The sequence below is a fragment of the Callithrix jacchus genome, chromosome 3 (genome assembly GCF_049354715.1).
Source record: "Callithrix jacchus isolate 240 chromosome 3, calJac240_pri, whole genome shotgun sequence".
Lineage (NCBI taxonomy): Eukaryota > Metazoa > Chordata > Mammalia > Primates > Cebidae > Callithrix > Callithrix jacchus.
The window spans coordinates 127,284,267-127,309,385 of record NC_133504.1 but is presented as its reverse complement, the minus strand read 5'-3'; the positions used below and the strand labels follow the sequence as shown (position 1 = coordinate 127,309,385).

At 38.6% G+C, this 25,119-nt stretch overlaps 1 protein-coding gene across 23 annotated transcripts in view; it reads left to right on the top strand.

Annotated features, from left to right (window-relative positions):
• The window catches only part of RUFY3 (RUN and FYVE domain containing 3), a 104,446-nt gene that overhangs the window by 33,717 nt on the left and 45,610 nt on the right, over nt 1–25,119 (top strand). For 13 of the 23 annotated variants that reach the window (XR_013533088.1, XR_013533091.1, XR_013533090.1 and 10 more), the window contains 3 exons: nt 5,081–5,134; nt 23,693–23,866; nt 24,737–24,854. Coding sequence is in view for 19 of the 23 variants with exons in the window: in XM_035293593.3 (XP_035149484.1) it covers nt 5,081–5,134; nt 23,693–23,866; nt 24,737–24,854 (346 nt within the window). In the remaining 4 variants the exon portion in view is untranslated. The remainder of the gene's footprint in view (nt 1–5,080; nt 5,135–23,692; nt 23,867–24,736; nt 24,855–25,119) is intronic. The other 10 variants (XR_013533089.1, XM_078367124.1, XM_078367125.1 and 7 more) reach the window with 1 other exon arrangement.

The window sequence follows — 25,119 nt, the reverse complement described above, 5'->3', positions numbered from 1 at the left end:
CCTTTTTTTTGGAGGTAGTGTTTCACTCTGTCACCCAGGTGGGAGTGTAAGTGGTACAATCTCAGTTCACTGTAGCCTCTACCTTCCAGGCTCAAGCAGTCCTCCTACCTTAGCCTCCCGAGTAGCTGGGATTAGAGGCATGCAGCACCACACCTGGTTAATTATTTTTGCATTTTTGACAGAGACAGGGTTTCACCATGTTTTCTAGGCTGATCTCCAACTCCTAGATTCAAGTGATCTGCCCGCCTTGGCCTCCCAGAGTGCAGGGATTACAAGCATGAGCTACCAACCCTGCCTTAATTCCTTTTAAACCTTGTGTCATAGTTATTTAGATCTCAAGGGCATTGTCTATGGATGTTTCATGTTTTTAACTTCAATTGCCTTAGTAAAGTCCTTTGCTCACCATAAATACTTGATAAATTTTATTTTATTTTATCTTTTGAGACACAGTCTCACTCTGTCACCCAGGCTGGAGTGCCGTGGCATGATCATAGCTTATTGCAACCTCAAACTCCTGGCCTCAAGTGACCCTCCTGCTTCTGTCTCCTGCAGGCAGGTCTTGAACTCATGGGGGTAGGCGATCCTCCCACCTTTCCCAAAGTGCTAGGATTATTATAGACAAGAGCCACTACACCTAGCCTCAGTAAAATTTAAATGGCTGAAGTGTTGATGACTTAATGTGTTGCCTTTTCTAGAACTATTTGTCATTTTTTTTCCTGATATTTTTGGGAAGAAAGTAGGCCTTGGCCTAAATTACCGGTTTATTAGAACAAAACCTTTTAGCATTTGTGAAAATTAATATATGACAATTCCTTTGCTTTGTTACCAAGCTAATAATATTATGGTTAGTTTAGTAGCACTTCAGCATTTGGTTTATTTAGGTCAACTTATTTTTCTTTTCCTGTTTTTAATATTTAGCTTAGCTGGCTTTTTAAAATTCCGTTCATTTTATTGTCTTTGAATAATTATGGCAAATATACTTAGAGAAATCCAGTTGTAAGTGTACAGTTGACATTGAGTACCTATGATTTGCTAAGCACTTTAAATTTCTTAGTTTTTATTTTCACAATAGCCCTTCAAGGAGTTATATGTAATGTATGTTTGAGGCTTCAGAAAGGTGTTCCCTTAGGAAACTGTAATATAATTCTAAAAATTAACATACTAAATCAAAGACACTTGATCTCAAGGGGACAAAATAACCCCCAGGTTTTAACAAAATCTGTCATTTGGTTGTCTATAGCAGTACTGCTAGAGAAAGCCTACCTTAAGAAGAGATTTCACGACCATGGATACATAAACAAATGGGAAGCATTTTTGAGCCCATTCAAGCACTTCTCTGTAGAAAAGGAGCTTCATTCATCCAGTTGCCTCATCCAGAGAAAAAAGAAGTACAGAAGGGGCCAGGGTCCCCTTCTACCAGACCAGACCATTGTCATCATTGAGTCACTGTGTACCCTAAGAGTAGATGTTTACAGTGCCACCTGATTAAATCTTTTCAGAGCTACATAGTCTATTGATTTTTTCATTCTTAGACCTGAAACAGAATGATAGTCAAGAAAATAGTTAAGTAAATCTTAAATAAGCTATGCTTCCTAATTCAATGCCCTAGTACAATTCCAGCCTTGTGTCTGTCTGTATCTCTCTTACTCTCTCTTTTTCCCTTAATGAGACAAAGTCTTGGCTGGGCTCAGTGGCTCATGCCTGTAATCCTAGTTCTTTGGGAGAGAACTGAGGCCAAGGACAGCAGATTACCTGAAGTCAGGAATTCAAGACCAGTTTCACCAAGGCCAACATGGTGAAACCCTGGCTCTACTAAAAGTACAAAAAATTAGCTGGGTACAGTGGCATGTGTCTGTAATCCCAGCTACTCAGGAGGCTGAGGCAGGAGAATCATTTGAATCATTTGAACCCAGGAGGTGGAGGTTGCAGTGAGCCAGCATCACGGTACTGCACTCCAGCCTAGGCTACAGAGCAAGAACTTCGTCTCAAAGGAGAGAGAGAGAGAGAGAGAGAGAAACCCTCGCCATGTTGCCCATGCTAGCCTTGAAACTCCTGGGCTCACGTGATCCTCTTGCCTCAGTCTCCTGGGTAGCTGGGACTATGGATGTGTGCCACCAGGCCTGGTTTTGTCTCTTACTTCTTGACTGAAAAAAAAAATCTGTATTCATATGCATCTTAAAAATGAGGTTAATCAAATTTCGTTAGATGCAGCATTTTAAACCATTTAATTCAGGCTTTTGGATTGAAGTAATGGTTGCAGTGTTTCATGACCAGTTGCTTGGCCCGGTACATGCTATAGTCCACTCAGCATTTCTAAGCTGGACACTCCTTTCCTGTGAGTCAGTCTTTTGAGTGGGAACTGAGGCTATCTGTTTAGCCAGAATAACTTAGGAAGCTTCTTTTTACCATTTGCTTTAATCCTTTTTTTCTTCTTCTGAGACTTAGTCTTGCTCTGTCACCCAGGCTGGAGTGCTGTGGCGTGATCTCAGCTCACTGCAACCTCTGCCTCCTGGGTTTGAGCAATTCTCCTGCCTCAGCCTCCTGAGTAGCTGGGATTACAGGCACCTGCCACCACACCCAGCTAATTTTTATATTTTTAGTGGGGGTCTCAGCATGTTGGCCAGGCTGGTCTTGAACTCCTGACCTCATGATCCACCCGCCTCAGCCTCCCAAAGTGCTGGGATTACAGGTGTGAGTCACCGCACCCAGCTAATACTTTTAATGTACATCTGTTACACCATTCTGATTGGCATAACTAAATTGTGCATTATCTATAGCAAATTTTGATTCACACCATGTCAACTAGCATTTAGATTGTCCCTCTCTTTAATTTGCCTGCATACTACGATGATACAAATTAATGTTAATATAGTTTTTTAGATTAGGCAAAACATGCCCAAGGCAACAAAGTATTATATGTAGAAATGATGAAATGTGCTAGGAAAGAGACAAGAATTGTCCATGCTGCCATCGACCTCTGCATAATGGATTGGATGTTGTCATTTTAGTAATATGAACATAGGCTGAGCGTGGTGGCTCAGTCCTGTAATCCTAGCACTTTGGGAGGCCATGGCAGGTGAATTGCCTGAGCTCAGGAGTTCGAGACCAGCCTGGACAACAAGGTGAAACCCTGTTTCTACTAAACTACAAAAAATTAGCCAGGAATGGCAGTGTGCACCTGTAATTTCAGCTACCCAGGAGGCTGAGGCAGGAGAATTGCTTAAACCTGGGAGGCCAAGGTTGCAGTGAGCTGACATAGTGCCATCGCACTCCAGCTTGAGCAACAGAGTGAGACTCCGTCTCAGAGAAAAAAAAAGAAAGAAAAAGAACATATTTTAGAAGGCACAATTTTTTTAAATTTTTCAAAAATCTTTCTTTGAGGAATAAAGAATGGCACATTACCTATTGTAGTAAAGTCCTGAGCAGGCCAAGGTAAAGTAGACAACAACTTTAGAGGAAAAAAACAGACCTTTACCTTTCTAGGGGAGAAAAGTTATCTTAAATTAATTCTATCATTGTGATACTTAAAACTTCAAACTCTGTTTTAAGAAGAAAACAGAAAATATGTCTGGTTGTAACAGAAAAATGCTCTAGATGGGACATGCCCAAGGAAAAGTCAGAGTGATCCCTGGTATCCTACCTAGAAATTTACTTTCCAGAACCTTTTTCTATACAAATCTTGGAGGATCTTTATATTTTGCTTTAAAAAGGTAGACTTTTATCTTAGTAGGTGACAAATACAGTTTCTAGTTAAATACAGTAAAGAATAAAATGGGAATATTCACTCCATTGACTTTTGCAAGGTCACGAAAGCAATAATGTGGAGGGTAAGAGTCCACTCTTGTGAATCTGTAATCCTACACAATATAGATTTGTGGCACATTATATTGTCAAAGGATTGTACCTGAAAATGACATATGCAAATATGTTTATATATAATGTATTTCAGTACTGATTTACTATAAAATAATAAAAAACAGTATGTTTTTTTCTATATGAGACACTTTCCATTTGCTTTACATATATAGATACATAATTCCAAAATTAAAAAAAAAAACAACCTCTGGAAACCAAAAGCATTTTTCATAAATTTTCCCGAACTCATTTGGTGATAAATCATGATGTGAATTGGCCGGGTGCAGTGACTCACACCTGTAATCCCAGCACTTTGGGAGGCCGAGACAGGTAGATCACAACGTCAGGAGATAAGACCATTCTGGCTAACACGCCAGGTGTGGTGACGTGTGCCTGTAGTCCCAGCTACTCAGGAGGCTGAGGCAGGAGAATCACTTGAACCCAGGAGGCGGAAGTTGCAGTGAGCCAAGATGGTGCCACTGCACTCCAGTCTGGGCAACCAAAAAAAAAAGACATGCATTTACTTGAGACTATTTATAGTCTTTATTCTACTTAATCTCAAATTTATTTCCTGCAGAAATATTAATGTGCTTGATTGTAGGTCACTGCCTTAGATTTTGCTAGTTCTGTATGTTGAATAAATATCTGGCTTTATTGAATTATAAGTGATGTGTTTTGTGTATCTTCAAAGCAGCCTTTTTGTTTTTGTTTTAGGAAAGGAGAATTGTGGTGGGGGGGAGTTGAAAAAAGTATTTGGATTTTTAAATTTTGTTTTAAGAAAAGTCACTAGTTTGCATCATAATATTTGTCCTGAACCTAAAAAATATATTTTGCACATACTTTTCAGTTCCCTGAGGTGATCAAAATAAATGTTGAAATAGATTAATGTTACCTACACTTAAAATTCAAAGAGCCTTTGATTTTCAATAGAAAAAAACTTTGTGTTGCTTTTTTTATGGTATATACATCTTTGTTTCCCTTTATTAGAAGCCTTGAAATTACTAATCTTAGCTTTTAAACATATTTCATAACCATAGTTGCTCTCTCTGCTTATTTGGTTGTAGTCCCAGCCCTTGTCACTGTTAATTGCTGTGATAAGTAGAAAGAATTCTAGGAACCTCCCTTTCAGTTATCCCTTTGGAAAACTAATTTTTAATAGCACTTTTCTTTCTCGGCTTGCATGACATTTTATCTTTCTTTTCCTTTCTTTTTGCCGTTTGCAAAGACTCTTGGGAGGATTTGACAGATTTGGTGGAGCAAATGCGCGATGATACAGAAGGTGCGTGCCACACCAATATCTTTCAGCTTTTTTTTCCTTGCTTTTTAAAATTTTCTAACCACCTTTTAATTGTTTTCCATAAGAGGAAATGTCAGCTTTAGGTTTTATTTCCCATGGCAATAACTGGGAAATCTTTATGTTTTGATTGCAAGTAAAATAATGTCAATGTATGGTTACGTTGCTTTTTAAAGATATTTGTTGAATAATGTGTTTAAAAGGGACATTATTTCAAGATTACATCAAGTTTTTGTTATGGCTGTTTTTTCATTTGTTTGTTGAGAAAGTGTAACTTTTATTACTCATATAAATATATGTATATATATTTCTGTGTATTTCACAGCAGCCAAAAGCAAACAGATTCCAGGAATCTGATGTGTTTGGCCTGGAATGTTGCTCTGATTTGTAGATTTCCATAACATTACACACATTCAGCTTTGTCACATAATAGCATTCCTTTCTGGTGTAATTATTTTTTGTTAATTTTTTCTTCTTCATATAAGAGACTGAAACATGGAATGTTGTGATTATCTTTTTAAAGTAGCACATATGTTCTAATGTGGAAAGGTTCCCCAAACCAGTAAGTGTTTGTTCTGTTATTAAGGCACCTAACCATAGGAAAGCTCAGGGAGATTTACACATTTTATACTAAAAATAGAAAAATTGAGTCCAGGCTCAGTGGATTACACCTGTAATCCCAGCACTTTGGGAGGCTGAGACGGGCAGATCACTTGAGGTTGGGAGTTCGAGACCAGCCTGACCAACATGGAGAAACCCCATTTCTACTAAAAATACAAAATTAGCCAGGTGTGGTGGCATATGCCTGTAATCCCAGCTACTTGGGAGGCTGAGGCAAGAGAATTGCTTGAACCCAGGAGGCAGAGGTTGTGATGAGCTGAGATCATGCCACTGCACTCCAGCCTGGGCAACAAGAGCAAAACTCCATCTCAAAAAAAAAAGAAAAGAAAGAAAGAAAAATTGAGATTTTGATCTACTTTATCATTTATTTTACATGTTCCCACTTTGCTTTAGCACACTGCTACCCTAGCACACACATCCACCACTCTGCCCAGACTGACCTTTTCTCTGCCCATGTCCTTCTCTCCTACTGTGTTCCTGTGACATGTCATGTGTTCACACCCTTCTCCCTCCACCTGTGCCACCTGCCAACCCTTCAATCTAGATGGGATCTCCACAATTTGCTTTTTGACGGCTTTGGCCTACATTCTTTTCTCCATTCACTTGCTCCTGCAGAACGTGGAGCTTCATGAAGGCTTTTTACTTACTCTCTAATTCTTGTATGTTTATCAACCTAGTTAAAGGGTAAAGTCTTTGAGAACAGAGATTGTCTTAAACTTCTTAGTGGCCTTATCAGACCTGGGATGAGTACTGCCCTCAGTAGATCTGGTCAGACCAAACAAAATCAAGGCAGCTTTTCCCTCCATGTTGATGCCTAACAGTATATTCTTCACCACTTGCCTTTGAATGTGTGAATTCTGGAATCCTGAGTGTCATCTCTCTTCCTGTGGTCAAACGATTTTTATGCTATCTTTGATTCTGCTTTTAATATCACTGATGACATATAATTAAATGAAAGAACAAATCAGTAGTCTAGTTGTTGACAGTTCACAGACAAGAAAAAAAGAGAAGGGTGCTGATTCATTTAGTGTGCAATGTTTGCTATTGTGTTAGTTGCTATTATTATTATTTTTATTTATTTTGAGATGAAATCTCACTCCATCGCCCAGGCTGGTGTGCAGCGGAGTGATCTCAGCTCACTGCAACCTCTGCCTCCCAGGTTCAAGCAATTCTCCTGCCTCAGCCTCCTGAGGAGCTGGGATTACAGGCGCATACCACCATGCCTGGCTATTTTTTTTGTATTTTTAGTAGAGACAGGGTTTCAACATGTTGGCCAGGCTGGTCTTGAACTCTTGACCTCAAGTGATCCACCTGCCTCAGCCTCCTAAACTGCTGGGATTACAGGTGTGAGCCACTGTGCCCCACCTATTATTAATTATTTGGCTAGGCACCAGTAGGTGTAAGGCTTTTATTCGTTTCATAGACTAGCTATTAAAGAAAAATGCTACATAAAATTTATCCGTTTCTTAAGGATTTTACCATGACTCATCACAGGCAAGATTCCATTTCTTTACTAATGCAAGAAGAGTACTAATGCAAGAGTTAAGCATTAACTTACTGTGAGAGTCAGACTCCTTTTCTTAATTTTGTTTTTGCTCGAGTTTTTGTGGATGGCTATTATAGGTAAACTCCAAAAGGGAAAGAAGATGAGCTTTAACAATATAGTACCTAAAATATCCAGAAGATGTTGATTATGTCAGTACCTTGATGATCTTAATAGATTTCCAGTCTTGTGATACATAGTAATGTTGATCAAGATCCTCTTTACAGAAGAATTTTTCTGAAATATAATTTTAAAAAAGAGAGAGAATGGAGAGAGGGAGATGGCTTTACTTATTAACCCTATTGATCATTTCATTCTTCTTGATGATCCTTCTCTACTTTTCTTGCCTCATGGTCTCAGTCACAGTTATGTGAAATTCCAGCATTTCACATAACTAACTGTATTACATAACTTGGAGATGTTATATATGAGTGCTAGTACCGAAAAGAAATCAGTTACAGAGTATTACCTGCACATACACAGTAGCAATTCAGGTTCTGAGGAGAATCCTGTTTCAGACTCAGAGAAAGCAGATGATGTATGCAGGCTCAGATCTTTTCTGGAGAATTTCAATTGCTGAACTGTTTTCAATTCTCTTTCTCATCTATTATTGTAAATGTGCCATAACAGTTGGCCTTTTTTTTTTTTTGAGACAGGGTATCACTCTGTTGCCCAGGCTGGAGTGCAGGGGCATGGTCATAGCTCCCTGCAGCCTCGAAGTCCCAGGCTGAAGTGGTCCTCCTTCCTCAGCCTCCCAAGTAACTAGCACTACAGGCATTTGCCATCACAACTGGCTAATTTTTTATGTATGTATGTTTGTAGAGACAGGGTCTCACTTCATTGCCCAGGCTGGTCTCAAACTCCTAGGCTCAAACGATCCTCCCCCATCAGGCTCCCAAAGCCCTAGGATTGCAGGCTTGAGCTACCACACCTGGCTATAGTTTGCCTTTTTTTTTCTTTTTCTTTTTTTTTTTTGATGCAAGATGGAGTCTGGCTCTTGTGTCCAGGCTGGAGTGCCGTGGCACTATCTCAGCTCACTGCAACCTTGGCCTCCCGGGTTCAAGCGATTCTCCTGCCTCAGCCTCCTGAGTAGCTGGGATTACAGGTGCCCGCCACCGCACCCAGTTAATTTTTGTATTTTTAGTAGAGACGGGGTTTCACCACGTTGTTTAGGCTGGTCTCAAACTCCAGATCTCATGATCTACCCGCCTCTGCCTCCCAAAGTGCTGGTATTACAGGCGTGAGCCCCCACATTCAGCCTTATAGTTTGCTTTTCATTAGATGAAATGTTAACACTGGCCTCTGGCCTCCTAAAAAAGCTTAAAATAGCAAACTCTAATGAGTTGCAGATTTGAACTCTTAGTTGTTTTTTTGTTTCAGTTCTGGCACAATTGAAGCTGCTTCTTTTAAACTTTTTTTTGTGGAGATGGTTTTGCTCTTGTCGCCCAAGCTGAGGTGCAGTGGTACCATCTCAGCTCATTCCAATCTCTGCCTCCCAGGTTGAAGCAATTTTCCTGCCCCAGCCTCCTGAGTAGCTGGGACTACAGGCATGTGCCACCATGTCTGGCTAATTTTTGCATTTTTAGTAGAGATAGGATCTTATCATGTTGGCCAGGCTGGTCTCAAACTCCTGGCCTCAGGTGATCAACCCACCTTTGCCTCCCAAGTGTTGGGATTACAGCCGTTAGCCTCTGCGGCTAGCCCTTTTGAACTATTTTTTACAGTGATCGTTAGTTTCATATTTTATGTGTTTGTAACATATCTACTGGAATATGAAGTATCTTATTAGGGTAGAATTGTATTATATAGAACATCTATTATATTGCATCTCCTTCCCTTATACACTAGTAATTTGTGTCTAAAATGTTTGAAACTCACTAGAGAAATTATGAACATTAAATAATAAAAGGCACATAGCTTATACCTTTACTTTTTCAATAAATACTAAATTCCTGTCTGTATTTATTACAAGCCTTTTGAACAGATTTTGTGAATTTGCAGTTGCCCAGATTACTGCCCATCTCTCTGAGGATTAAAATGATCAGGAGAGTACTACTTGAATTTAGGAAATAATATACCTATGTAAAATATAACTACCAAAATTGCTTACTGGTTCCTTGGCATTTGGAAGCAGAGGGTGTTAAGACTTGATGAATGTTGAAAAACAGAAGGAACATATCTTAAGAGATTTTCTTAGCCTCCAGCACTGTGCCACATCGTCATTCAATAAGGTTATTCAGTTAAATAAAATTGTTATACTGGCTTGGAATGGTGGCTCACGCCTATAATCCCAGTGCTTTGGGAGGCCAAGGCAGACAGATCTCCTGAGGTCAGGAGTTCGACACCAACCTGGGCAGCATGACAAAAATTCATCTCTACTAAAAATACAAAAAAATTACTGAGACAGGAGAATTGCTTAAAACTGGGAGGCAGAGATTGCAGTGAGCCAAGATAGCGCCACTGCACTCTAGCCTGGGTAACAGAGCGAGACTCCCTCTCAAACAAAAAAGAAAGAAAAAAATTGGCAGGGCACTGTGACTCATGCTTATAATTCTAGCACTTTGGGATGCTGATGTGGGCAGATCACTTGATGCCAGGAGTTTGAGACCAGCCTGGGCAACATGGTGAAACCCCATCTCTACTGAAAATACAAAAAGCTGGGCATGGTGGTGGGTTCCTATAGTCCCAGTTACTGGGAGGCTGAGGCACAAGAATTTCTTGAGCCTGGGTGGTAGAGGTTGCAGTGAGCCAAGATCGTGCCACTACACTCAAGCCTGGGTGACAGAGTAAGACTCCTATAAAAAAAAATTAGCCAGGCATGGTGGTGGGTGCCTGTAGTCCCAGCAACTGAGGAGGCTGAGGCAAGAAAATCACTTGAAGCCATAAGGTGGAGGTTGCAGTGAGCCAAGATTGGGCCAGTGCACTCCAGCCTGGGTGATTGAACAACAAAAAAAAGTTACATATATATGGAAGATTATAATAATTGCAGTAGCTAACAAATTTTTTTCCTTAGTATATCCCAAGCACTTCTAAACGCTTACATGTAAGAGCTTGTTTACTCTTCAGAACCATGTCATCATTTTATAGATAAGGAAAGTGATGCATACAGAGGTTAAGAAAGTTTCCCAGTGGAATACTACTCAGCTATAAAAAGGAACAGACCATTGACACATGCAACAACCTGAATAATTCATCAGAGAATTATGCTGAGTAACAAAAAGTCAATTTTAATGGTTACATACTGTATGATTCTATTTACATAACATTCTTGAAGTGATAAAACTATAGAAATGAACAGATTAGTGGTTGGCATGGGTTAAGAATGGGATACGGAGAAGGATGGATGTGGGTGTGGCTATAAAAGGTCAATATGAGGGATCCTTGTCGTGATTGAAATGTTCTGTGTCTTGACTGTAATTCAACATCAATATCCTGGTTGTGATAATGTACTATATTTTTGCAAGATGCCCTTGGGAGAACTAGGTTAAAAGTACATGGTATCTCTCTGTATTATTTCTTAGAATTTAATGTGATTCCTCAATTATCTCAAAACAGAAAGGGCAACAAGAGAAAAAAAATTTCCCCAGGTCACACAGTGAGGGAAGAGTTTAAATAGAGTTCAAACTCCCACAGACCAGCTTTAGAGCTTGTGCTCTTAAGCACTACACTAAAGTTCTTTAAACCTATTTGACACAAGAACCACATCTTCATCAGAACTCAGCACACACATCATTTATTTGTATGTCTCTAAAAACAAAAGTTTCATGAAACAGTACATAACCTTACTATATAGGACATTAAATTGATTTTGTGACCCACTAAAGGGTTGTGACCTTTGTTTGAAAGACACTCTGGTATCCTGTGCTGTCTCTCTTATATATATTCATTTGTACTCTAGCATTATCTAGATGTGTACAAAAAACAAAAAAACGTTCCTGAAAGGACCGTTTTGGCTCTGTTTCCAGCCTGTAATTGTGGGCATACTTTAAAAGCTGGGCTAGTAATCTTGCATCCTTCTATTTTCCTTTAAAACATCTCCTTGTGAAAGCATCTTTTCTCATAATTGCTATTATTGTCCTATGCTGATGACTCTGTAACTCCAAACTTCTATTTGCATTTATACAGCTGTGCGATCAAAAGTATCTTGAAAGCTGGGCATGGTGGTTGCATTCCTGTAGACCCATCTATTCAGGAGGCTGAGGAGATGGGAGGATTGCTTGAGCCCAGGAGTGCAAGTCCAGCCTGTGCAATGTAGTGAGACCTTGTCTTTAAAAATAGTATGTTGAGAATCCGTCCACATAAATATCCTTTACTATATCCAAAACCAAGTTTATTTTGTCCTTTACCTCCATGACAGTTACTAAACTTTTTCATTTCTATTTACAGCACACTGTTTCAGTCTCTCAGCATAAAAAAAACCTTGGTGTTATTCTTGATGCCTTCATTTCCTTTCTTCTATGACTGTCTAAACCTGAGTCACTACAGTTCTTCATGGAGACCATTTTGATTCTCTTCTCTCAAATTCATTTTGCATAATCTTCTCAGAGTAATCATCCCCAAACAAAATTTAAGTCACGCTGATGCCCTGCTGAAAAGCTTTGTTTCCTTCATTAATATCCTTCCCATTGCTTCCTTCATTAATATCCAAGTCTAGTTTCAAAGACCTCTTTATCTGACTCTACCCTACCTAATTGTGTTTTCCAGTTCTCTTCAGTAAGAATTCCCCATTCCACTCTTACTTTCTCCACCTGACTGCACACACCCATTCCAACCACTTGGAATACCATTCTCCAAGTGTTCTGTGATACCACAAAGTTTAGGATCTACCCCAAGTACTGCAGTATATTGAGATTTATAATGCTTTTATTCATGGTATTTTTGGTGTTATCTCATTTGGAGTACAAGTGTATAGTATTTAAGGGAGGTAAACTAAGGACAGTGATTATTCCTTGTTTTTGTCAGGTCTGAGGTTTACCTGCTTTTACAAACTAATAAATTAGCCTCTTACTGTTTCTTGGATGCTGGCAGAAGTCACAAGACTCCTAGGTCAGAGACAAAGGACTTTATTACTCATGGCAATGCAAGCATCCTGAGCATCTGCATATCTGTGCCTGTTCCTCTTGGGCCAGAGTCCCATGGGGTGGCACTGTATGACTCAGTGACATGCTCCGACATGGTAGGTTTGTGTTGCAGGTGAAGAAAGCCAAGTTGGGAGAACCCATTGTTTTTATAGGAAGCAGTAGCAAAGCCTTGTCTCTCATTATCAGCTCCATAAATGGCCCAGAGAAGAGTGGTCAGGGCCTTAGATTCTTGACATCACCCAGTAAAGAAATGTAGGTGCATAAGAGGTCCAAGGAGTATTGTTTCCCCTAATATCACTCAGGGAACATGAGAGAGACAGATCTAACCCTTCGATTTGTAGATCTTTACATTGTTTCTTTCTTTCTTTTTTTTTTTTTTTTTGATACCTAGATAAAGCCCAAAACATTTAAATTATTTCTATGGAATAAATTGAGCAAAGCAAGAAACTCTTGGGTTGTATTTACCACCTAAATGTCTTACGTTGTATCAAAACAAAGAAGGCTAACTATTATCCTAACTTCTAAATGTTTCCAGAAATCTTCCAGGTATTCTTCTGCAGCATGGAATTCTCAGATAAAGGTAACTGAAGAAATTTGGGTAACTTTCCAAAACTAAAATTAATTACATTATGATATGGGAGCCCAATAAAGAAGAAATCAATGTGTTTCCTAGGGAACTCTTGTGCAAGCTAGTACTTTTTAAAAAATCTATTAAAGGCCGGGTGCGGTGGCTCACGCCTGTAATCCCAGCACTTTGGGAGGTTGAGGCAGGCAGATCACGAGGTCAGGAGATTGAGACCATCCTGGTCAACATGGTGAAACCCCATCTCTACTAAAAATACAAAAATTAGCTGGGCGTGGTGGTACGCACCTGTAGTCCCAGCTACTTGGGAGGCTGAGGCAGGAGAATTGCTTGAACCTGGGAGGCAGAGGTTGCGGTGAGCCAAGATTGCACCATTGTACTCCAGCCTGGGCAACAAGAGTGAAACTCCGTCTCAAAAAAAAAAAAAAAATCTATTAAAGATTAGAGCAATGTATACTTAACCAAGAATAAGTAAGAATATATAAAAAAGAATGGTTTTGGTTAAATAACCAAATAAGCTGACTCATTTCAATGCTAAAGCCCATCAGAAGGGTTTTCTTGGTTACATATGGAGGTAGAAAAAACTACACTAGTTTCTTACAAGAGGCTGACAGCTAAACTCCATGTGTCTAGACAAGAGAAAGCAGAATTTCTTTTTTCTTTTCGTGTGTGTGTGTGTGTGTGTGTGTGTCTGTCTCGGGATCTCATTCTGTTACACAGGCTAGACTGTGGTGCCACAGCTCACTGCAGCTTCCACTTCTCAGGCTCAAGCCATCGTCCCACCTCAGCCTCCCAAGTAGATGGGACTGCAGGTGTGTAGCACCACACCTAGATAATTTTTTGTGTGTTTTTTACGGAGACAGGGTCTCACCTTGTTGTCCAACCTTGTCTTGACTCCTCAGGTCAAGCTATTCATCTGCCAGCCTCGGCCTCCCAAAGTGCTGGGTTTACAGTAGGAGCACTGTGCCTAGCCAGAGTTTTACTTTTACTTTAAATTTTTTACTTTTAATTATGGAACTTTTTTTTTTAGAGACAGGGCCTCAAGTCTTGCCCAGGCTGGAGTATGGTGGTGTGATCTTAGCTCTCCTAGCTTACTGTAGCTTTGAACTCTTTGTCTCAAGCAACCTTCTTGCCTCTTATTAGCCCCCTGAGTAGCTAGGACTATGGGCACATGCCACAATACCCAGCTTAATTATACGACTGCTTATAGTGCATTAAAAAAAATAGCTTAATGAGCTCTAATATCTCCATCACCAGCTTCAGTAATTATTGCCAATCTTACTTAGTCTAATACCTCCATTTTTGTTTCTGGAGCATTTTAAAGCAAACTCCAAACATTACATCTCAGCACCTGTAAATCTTTCAGTGCCATAACTAACAAAATTAACAACAAGGTCTTATAGTATCTCAGCCCATTTTCAAAGTCCGATTGTCTCAAATATGTCTTTTTTAGTCAGTTTATTTGAATCAAGATACATGCAAAATATGTATTATGATGTCTAAAAACGTTAGTGTTTTTTTTTCTAATAATGGCCTTATTGAGGTACAATTCACATACCATAAAGGTCATCACTTAAAAGTGTACAATTCAGTGGTTGGTAGTATAGTCACAAAGTTGTGCATTCATCACCACTCTCTAATCCTAAAATATTTTCATTACCCTAAAAAGAAATTCTATCATGACACTCTCTATTCTTCTTCCTCCCAACCCCTGGCAACCACTAGTCTATTTTCTGTCTCTGCTGATTTTTCTTGAGGAGCTTCTTCAAGTATTTACATATGTCTCTCTCTGTAGATTTGCCTATTCTGGGCATTTTATATAAACAAAATAATATGTGGTGTTTTATGTCAGGCTTCTTTCGTTTAGCATATGTTTTCAAGGGTTATCTATGTTGTAGCATGTATTGTAATGTCATTTCTTTTTATGCATTAATAATATTATATAGATATACCATATTTTGTCTATTTATTGGCTGGTGGACATTTGGCTTGTTTCACTTTGGGGCAAATTATGAATAATGCTACTGTGAACATTAATGTATACATTTTGTGTGGATAGCTTTTTAAAATAATTTTAGCTTTTGTTTTAGATTTGGGGGATACATGTGCAGGTTTGTTACGTGGGTATTTTTTGTGATGCTGAGATTTGGGGTATGAGTGATCCTGTAACCCAGGTAGTGAGCATAGTACCCAACAGTTTTTCTGCTTCCTCCTACCACCCGCTAGTTGTCTCCAGTGTCCATTGTTGGCATTTTTATGATGTGTGGACATAGGTTTTCATATTGAAAACATTGCATTTCTGGGTCAAATAACACATATGTTTAATTTTTTGGAGAATTGCCGGACTGTTTACCAAAGCAGCTGGACCATTTTACATTTTTATTAGCAGTGCACAAAAGTTTCCATTTTTCCACATTCTTATTAATACCATTTGCTCCAGTAAATAATTTTTATTATCACTGTCCTAGTGAGTGTGAAAAGGTATCTCGTCATTTTGATTTGTGTTTGTCTAATTAGCATCTTTTCATATGCTTTCTGGCCATTTCTCTGCAGAAATGTGTATTTCAATCCTTTGCCCATTCTTTTTTACTAGATTATTTCTATTTTATTATTAAATCATAATAATTCTTTGTACATTGTGTATACTGGATCTGATTTGCAAATATTTTCTGCCATTCTGTGGGTTGTCTTTTTCACTTTCTTGATGATATTCTTTGAAAAACAAATGTTTTTAATTTTGATGATGTCCACCTTATCTATTTTTTCTTTTGTCACTAAACCATTTCCTAGCCTATAGTCATAAAATATTTAAACCTGTGTTTTCTTCTAAGAGTTTTATAGTTTTAGGTCTTAAAATTTGGTCTCAAATCTATTGTGAGTTTTGTTTTTTTCTTTAATTCTTTTGCATTGGGATATCCAGTTGTCCTACCACAATTTGTTGCAAAGACTATTCTTTTCCGGTTGAACTGTCTTAGTGACCTTGTTGAAAATTTATTGACCATAAGTCAATTATTTCTGAATTCTCAGTTTCATTCCATTAATCTATACGTCTCTCCTTATGACTGTAACAGTCTTGAGTATTGTTGCTTTGTAGTAAGTTTTGAAATCAGGAAGTGTGAGCCTTCCAGCATTGTTCTTTTTCACGATTGTGTTGGCTATTCTGGGTTCCTTGAATCACTATATGTACTTTAGTATAAGCTTGTCAATTTCTGCAGAAAGATAGCTGGTGATTTGATAGAAATGCTTTGATTCTGTATCAATTTGAGGAATATTGTCACCTTGACAATATGAAGTTTTCTGATCTATGAACATTTGATGTTTGTTTATTTTGATCTTTAAAAATTTTGCTGTTTGTTTTTTTGAGATGGAGTCTGGCTCTTTCGCCCAGGCTGGAGTGCAGTGGCACAGTATTGGCTCACTGCAACCTCCGACTCCCAGGTTCAAGCGATTCTCCTGCCTCAGCTTCCTTAGTAGCTAGGATTACAGGTGTGTGCCACCACACCCAGAGAATTTTTGTAATTTTAGTAGAGATGGGGTTTCACCGTGTTGGCCAGGCTGGTCTTGAACTCGTGATCTCAAGTGATCCACCCACCTCAGCCTCCCAAAGTGCTGGGATTACAGATATGAGCCACTGCGTCTGGCCTGGTCTTTTAAAATTTCTTTCAGCAAAGTTTTGTAGTTTTCCATGTACAAGTCTTGCAAGTCTTTCGTTAAGTTTATCGGCATTTTTCTGGTGCTATTATGAATGGAATTGTTTTAAATTTCTTTTTTGAATTGTTTGTTGCTAATGTATAGAAATTAATTTTTGTATATTGATCTTGTACCTTACAACCTTGCTAAATTCATTTATTTACATACTTTTCATGTGTGTGGATTCCTTAGGATTTTTTACATACAAGATCATGTCATCTACAAATATAGTTTTACTTCTTCCTTTTCAAACTAATTGCCTTTGATTTCCTTTTCATGCCTAATTCCCCTAGCAAGAGCCTCCTATACAGTGTTGGTTAGAAGTGGCAAAAGTTGACATCCTTGTCTCGTTCTGATATTTGAGAAAACCTTCAGTCTTTTGCCATCAAGTTTATGTTAGCTGGGAGTTTTACGTAGATGTAGATGCCCTTCGTCAAGCTAAGAAAGTTCCCTTCTCTTCCTGATTTGTTGAATGTTTATATCATTAATGGATATTGGATTTTGTCAAGCTTTGTTTACTTCTAATGGAATTGCCATATGATGTCTTTTTTAATTTGGTGTATTACATTGATTGAGCTTTGTATTTTGGACAGACCTTGCGTTCTACGATTAATCCCATTTGGTTCAGTTATATAATCCTTTTTATATGTTGCTAGATTTGGTTTTTCAGTATTTTGTTGAGGATTTTTGTGTCTGTAGTTATAAGGAGTATTGATCTATAGTTTTCTTATGATGTCTTTATCTGATTTGGTCTCAAGGTAATATTACTGTCATAGAATGAGTTTGGAAGTTCTTCTGATTTGTGGAATAGTCTGTCAAGGATTTGTGTCAATTCTTTAAATGATTGGTAGATTTTAACAATGAGGCCATCTGGTCCTGGCTTCCTCTGTGTGATTTTTTTTTTTTAATTACTAATTCAGAATCTTTACTTGTTGTAGGTCTGTTCAGATTTGCTATTTCTTCTTATTTCAGTTTTAGTAGTTTGTGTCTTGCTAAGAAATTGTCTGTTTTGTCTTGGTTATCTAATATGTTGGCATACAATTGTCCAAAGCATTCCCTTGTAACTCTTGTTTCTGTAATGTCAATGCTAATGTCCCCTCTTTCATTCCTGATTTTAGTAATTTGAATCTTCTCCCTCTTCTACTGATACAGTCTAGCTAAGTGTCAATATTGTTGATCTTGTCAAAGAACCAACTTTGGATTTTATTGATTTTTCTCAGTAGTTGTTTTTGCTGTTTATTTCTGCTCTAATCTTTATTATTTCCTTCCTCCTAGGGCTTTCTACTGATATACATGTATGTTAGTTGCCCTTGATGAAGCCAACTATGAAATCATGGAATTATAATATGCTAGCTAGGAGAGTGATCTAGGTCAGTGCCTCTCAAACTTTAATGCCCATACAGATTGCCTGAGGATCTAGTTAAAGTACAAAACCTGATTCAGTGGTACTGTTGGAACCTACAATTTCCCATGTCTAAAAGCTTTCCTGATTACGCCAGTGTTGATGTTCCAAGACTAGAGAATAGAAAGGATCTAGTTCATCTGGTATTAGTCATTTGTGGGGTTTTCCAAACAGAACATGTCGTTTCTCTGATTCCAGGTATATTAATATGCCTCTCTCCTGAGAATCAGTGCTGCTGTATGTCATTATGACTGATATGAATGTGCATGGTTTCCATGGGAAAAAAATAATTACTGAACAAGTCCAACCCTCTCATTTTACTGAGGAGGAAATTGAGGCCTCAAAGAGGTGAGATTTCTTGGCTGAAGTCATATAATAGGTTAATTGGCCCAATCGATGATTATATTAATCATTTCTGATGACAAGTCCTAACTCAGTGAAGTTCATCATTGATTATATTGTTACCAAGTAAAGGTAGCAATAAGGACAAGTAAATTTATGGTTAATTTTTTTTTTTTTTTGAGATGGAGTTTTGCTCTTGTCACTCAGGTTGGAGTGCAGTGGTGCAGTCTTGGCTCACTGCAACCTCCGCCTGCTGGGTTCAAATGATTCTCCTGCCTCAGCCTCATGAGTAGCTGGGCTTACAGGCACCCAGCATCATGCCCAGATAATTTTTGTATTTTTAGTAGAGATGGGGTTTCCCCATGTTGTCCAGGTTGTTCTCAAACTCCTGACCTCAGGTAATTCACCTGCCTCAGTCTCCCAAAGTGCTGGGATTACAGTTGCAAGCCACCAGGCCCAGATGGTTAATTTTTTTTTTACTAACCCTTTAACAGATTTTAATCCAGACGAAGTATTACTTAAGTAAATTTTCTTATTATTGAGTAGAAATATGATACCTGAGGTGCCATTAAGGAGAGCAGATAAAGATATGGATATGGATATCGATATGTAGATAATCTAAGGATCCTAAGTCTCTATTATTAGTACTTTTTTTAAATGAGGATAGAATAAAAGTTTGTGATTGTCTCATACAAATAAGTGTCATCAGGCTTGCTAAATGGTGTTTTATTACAAGGTCTTTTTAGTACTTTTACTTCTTTATTTTACAATCAAGCACATATTTTCTGTTGAGTTTTTTTGTTTGTTTGTTTGTTTGTTTGTTTTTGAGACAGAGTTTCGCTCTTGTTACCCAGGCTGGAGTGCAATCGCGCGATCTCGGCTCACGGCAACCTCCGCCTCCTGGGTTCAGGCAATTCTCCTGCCTCAGCCTCCTGAGTAGCTGGGATTACAGGCATGCACCACTATGCCCAGCTAATTTTTTGTATTTTTAGTACAGACTGGGTTTCACCATGTTGGCCAGGATGGTCTCCATCTCTTGACCTCGTGATCCACCCACCTTGGCCTCCCAAAGTGCTGGGATTACAGGCGTGAGCCACTGCACCCGGCCATTTTCTGTGGAGTTTTATACTGTAAGAGCAAAAGTTCAAAATAGATTTATTTAAAATTAAGCTTTTCTTTTATAGCTATTCAGCACAAAAATGTTAATAAGCATTAAATAATACTCATTTTAGCTTTTGTGTTAACAATGAGCAATAAATTATTTTAAAATTTTTTGATGTATAATGGTACATATTTGGAGGATAGAGTGATATTTTGGCTCATGTGTACAATGTAATGATCAAATCAGGGTAATTAGCGTATCTCTTACCTCAGACACTCATTTGTCTATTTTGGGAATATTCAGAATCCTCTCTTCTAGCTATTTGAAAATATACAAAAAATTATTGACACTAGTCACCATGCAATGCTCTAGAGCACTATAACTTACTTATCTTATCTCTCTATCTAGCTGTAGCTTTGTATCCATTAGCCAACCTCTCCCTGTCTTCCTCTCCTCCATACTCTTCCCATTTTCTAATAACCACAGTTCTACTTTCTACCTTCTATGAGCTCAACTTTTTTAGCTTCCACATATGAATGAGAGCATGCGGTATTTGCCTTTCTGTGCCTGACTTATTTCACTTAACATAATGTCCTTTAGGCTCATCCATGTTGCCGTGAATCATAGGATTTCATTCTTTTTATAGCTGAATTGTGTATATATGTACACTATATTGTGTGTGTGTGTGTGTGTGTGTGTGTGTGTGTACACACACACATTTCTTTAATCTATGCATGTTGATGGCACTTAGGTTGATTTCATATTTTGGCTGTTGTGAATAGTGTTGAATTAAACATGGGAATGCAGATATCTCTTTGTTATATTATTTCCTTTCCTTTGGATAAACATCCACTAGTGGGATTGCTGAATCATATGATAGTTCTATTTTTAGTTTTTTGAGAAACCTCTGTACAGTTTTCCATAAAGGCTATACTAATTTACATTCCCATCAACAGTGTATAAGAATTCCCTTTTTTCTGCATAACACCAGCATTTGTTATTTTTTGTCTTGTTGATAATAGCCATTCTAACTGAAGTGAATTTTTGCTTTTAAGCTCTTATATCTAACAGTTAAATTACTATACCAGATTTTTGTTTGACTTTGACTTGTTTAGATTAGTAGTTCTCAATGGGATGATTTAATCTCCCAAAGGATATTTGGCAGTGTCTGGAGACATTTTTGGTTGTCTTAACTGCAGGGTGCTACGGACATCTAGTGTTAACCACTACTGGAATGCTGCAAAAATTAGTTTGCAGAACAGAGCCCCGTAAAATTGAATTATCTAGCTTAAAATGTCAACAGTGCCAAGGTTGAGAGTAGTATTTTTTAAAGAATGGGTGTGTTATTTATGTTTGGTGGAAGTTAGTTTAAATAGATTATAGCACCTTACTAATGGAGTCAATGGTATCAGAAATTTAATTCCCATAGAGGCTGATTAACCTCTCTATAGTTCATGCACGTCAGACCTCAGCCAGATGTCTTAAATATTTCTGCTGCTGGTTGTATGAACAAGATGAGACCGTGTAGATGGGTTGGTATAACTCTATCACTACTTCTGGAAAAATGTCTCAGTATGATACTTTTTATTGAACCCAAGTCTGTCTCTCCCTCACATGACTAGTTCTCACTACATTGGAATCAGCTTGTGAAGTTTGACTAGTAGCATTGTTTCATCTTGTCATATGCTCCTGAATTAATGGTCTGCAGGCTTGAGGCACAGTGAATGCCTGAAAGTTACCTATGGGCAGACAGTTATCTAGCTCCAATTGTAGTCTACTACCATCTATTGGGAGGTGTCAGGTGGGAAGGCTACTAGCTCTCTACACACGTTCATACCCACATCCCTGCCCTATTCCTTTCTTCCAGTGATTATAGGAGGTCAGAAACACTAGAATGTACATAAATGCTGGTAATAAATGGAAATTGATATCTGATAGTTGTTCTTCATGGCTGTCTTTCACAGCATAGTTTTCCATGTATTTTGCTGTCCTCTTGTGAGGATACTACCCTTGACAAGTTGATCTGTCATGAGCAAAGCGAGCCACATTCAAGCTATGGCCCTAAAACATTTGTTGTTATGCAAGAAATAATTAATGGTAATATATACCAATTCCGACTCTCACATAAAGTGTTTCTCCAAAAGTAACCTCAGACAACATGACGACAAGCCAAGATTTATGTTTGGAATTGCAAATCCCTAAATCCTTAAACTTAATGAGAAGATTAATTTAGAATTTGACCATTTGACTCTGCTCATTTAACTTTAAAAGCAGATATAAATAAAAACATTGTGTGAAGAAAAATTGCTTGGGATAATTTGCATTAAACAGTCTGTCTTTTTTGTTGTTGTTGTTAAGTGGCTTATTTGTATTATGGAAGCATAGCTTTATTAGTATTTTTAGTCTTCCTAAGAAGAAATAGAATACTTCATAGGCCTCTAGTTCTTCTTTAGTTTTAAGTAGAAATTTGATATCTTTGGTGTTTGGAAGGATGCATATGGCATAATGTAAAGAGCATTAGCTTTCATGTCAGATCCAGGTCCAGATTCCGTCATTTATGAACTGTTATACCTTGGACCACTTAGCTATTATGGGCCTGCTTTAGCACCTCAATGAAGGGAGAATACCTAAATATCATGAGAGAGTAAGTAGGTAAAATGGTCATGTAAAAGAATGGTCAGGAGGAGAGAAGGATAAAATTATTAGGAGTAACCAGTTTACTTATAAATGGATTGTAGTGCTCAAGAAGAACACAGGGTTTGGAGTCAGACAAGTGGAGTCTGGCCTCTGGCTCTGTCATTGATCATTGGCTTTGCCCGTGGGCCAGCTGCAGCTATTTGATTGACCTAGAATGAGATGGTGATTTGCCCGAGGTCATACAGTGAGTCAGGGCAGAGCAGTTGAAGCTTTACTCTCCTCGTTTTTTTTTTCCTGTAAAACAGTTGTATTGGTGACTGTCTCACACCATGTTGTAGGGAGAGATGGAGATGATTATGATAAGAGGCAGCCCCCAGTGCCTGGCACAGCATAAGCAGCAATAAATGAAGGTAATGAGTACAATAACAGGTGTTAACTTAGCCCCTTCCCCCATATAGTTTATCTGCCTAGTTGATGAGAGCAATACACTCTATGCTAAGACTTAACAGTGTGGGAGTTGATTAAGTTCTAGTACTGCATTATACTAATAATGCTACTTAATAGTTTAATGAATAATAAAATTCCAGCTGGACGCGGTGGCTCACACCTATAATCCCAGCACTTTGGGAGGCCGAGGTGGGCAGATCATGAGGTCAGGAGATCGAGGCCAGCATGGTAAAACCTTGTCTCTACTAAAAAAATACAAAAAGTAGCTGGGTTTGGTGGAGTATGCCTGTAATTCCAGCTACTCAGGAGGCTGAGGCAGGAGAATTGCTTGAACCTGGGAGGCGAGATTGCAGTGAGCCAAGATTATGCCACTGCACTCCAGCCTGGCGACACAGCGAGACTCCTCCTCAAAAGAAAAAAATAATAATATAATGCAAAATTTGTTTAAGCCCTTTTTTCCTACATTGAGGCTTTATTTTTCTAGCACTTCACAAATTATGCAGAGAAAAAGGGGTAGGCAAGAATGGGAGCAGAGACATCAGTGTGAAGGTAGTGCAGTGGGGAGTTATGACAGACACTCAGCACCCAGGTTAGGGTGGTAGCAGAGGGAGTGGTGAGAAGATTTAAAGACTACTCAGCCAGGCACACTGGCTCACTCTTATAAACCCAACACATGGAGAAGTCGAGGTGGGAATATCACTTCAGCTCTAGAGTTCAAGACCCTGTCTCTCTAGAAAATACAAAAATTAGCCAGGTGTGGTGGTGTGAGCCTATGGTTCCAGCTACTCAAAAGGCAGAGAAGGAAGGATTTCTTGAGCCCAGAAGGTTCAGGCTATGGTGAGCTGTAATCATGCCGTTGCACTCCAGTTTGGGTGATAGAGCAAGACCCTGTCTCAAAGAAAAAGAAAAAAAGACAACTCAAGCCTTGAGAATTGATAAAATAGTTCATTTTACTGCTTTATTGAGGATATTCTTAAAGGAAACTGGCATTTTTTTCACAGTGAGTACATGACGGAGAAGAATACAACTAATACTGAATTTTAAAATATGCTATTTCTAGTAACCAGGCTTCATCTTCTTTCCCTTTACCTGCAGATCCTAATTATCTCATGGCTAACGAACGCATGAACCTCATGAACATGGCCAAGCTGAGTATCAAGGGCCTGATTGAATCAGCTCTGAACCTGGGAAGGACTCTTGACTCTGACTATGCACCTCTCCAGCAATTCTTTGTGGTGATGGAACACTGTCTGAAACATGGCTTGAAAGGTAGGCTATGGTCCCAGAATGCAAATATGCATCCAGCTGTTTCCTAGCAATGCATGCTATAGAAGAAAGCATTCTTTGTGGAGCCAAAGAATAAGATACTTGAATTAATAATATTAATCTATTGGAATGTAGTCTGTATGGGAATAGGGTTATGGTTGACTCAATGGACTTAACAGAGCTTACAAAATACAGATCATTAAATGTTAGAGTTGGAAGGGCAATTCTGAGTAATCAAGTCCAATACGGTAGTACTGTTTGACAGGCAGAAATAGGCCTGCCCAGAATGAGACATGACTTGGTCAAGGCCACACACTGAGTTGTGGCAGAGTAGGTGCTAGAACTCAGGTCTCCTGACTCTTGGTTCAGTGTTCTTTCCACTTAACTATAAGCTTTTGAGGGCAGTACCTGCTCTAGTTCACCCTTGTTTCCTTTCTTCCTACCTTCCCAATATTCTTTCTTTCTTGTTTTTTGTTTGATTGGTTGTTTTTTTTCAATCTCTGTGACTGTGCTTACCAACTTCCCAATATTCCATAGCCTATTTCTGGATTACATATTCTTTTCTATTGAACTGTTCTCTTCACTAATACCACACAGTTTTAGGCACTGTATTGTTAAAATGTGTTATTATATTATAGGGCTAGATCACAAATTGTTCTTGAAAGAAGGAAGGCTAAGTCTTAGGCAGTAGAGAATTTTTTATTTTCACAAAATATTGTCTATTCTAAAAGCATGAATGAATGAATCTAAAACTGTCTTACAACCTAGGATTGGTTTCCTGAAAAGGGATGTGTGTGTGTGTGTGTGTGTGTGCTGAGAGAGTGCTTATCTTGTAAAGAATATTAAAATACTGCTTTATTTTTGTTACCTTAGCTAAAAAAACTTTTCTTGGACAAAATAAATCCTTCTGGGGACCTCTAGAACTGGTAGAAAAGCTTGTTCCAGAAGCCGCAGAGATAACAGCAAGTGTTAAAGATCTTCCAGGACTTAAGTAAGTCTGAGGTTGAATTCTGTTTCTCAGGAACAGAATTCTTATTAACTATCCCTAGAAAAGCGAGACTAAAGACAATTATGTTCTAATGATTTCTTTTTTAACAATCCAAAATGCATGATGTCATGAATAGGTGCTGATATGAGAGAATTGGTATATAGAATATTAAGAAAAATGTGCTCTTGGGGTTCAAAGTGGCTCCCGCCGGAGGTCATGGCGCTCGCGAAGGCGAGGTCATCAGTTCAAGGCTAACCTGAGCAACCTC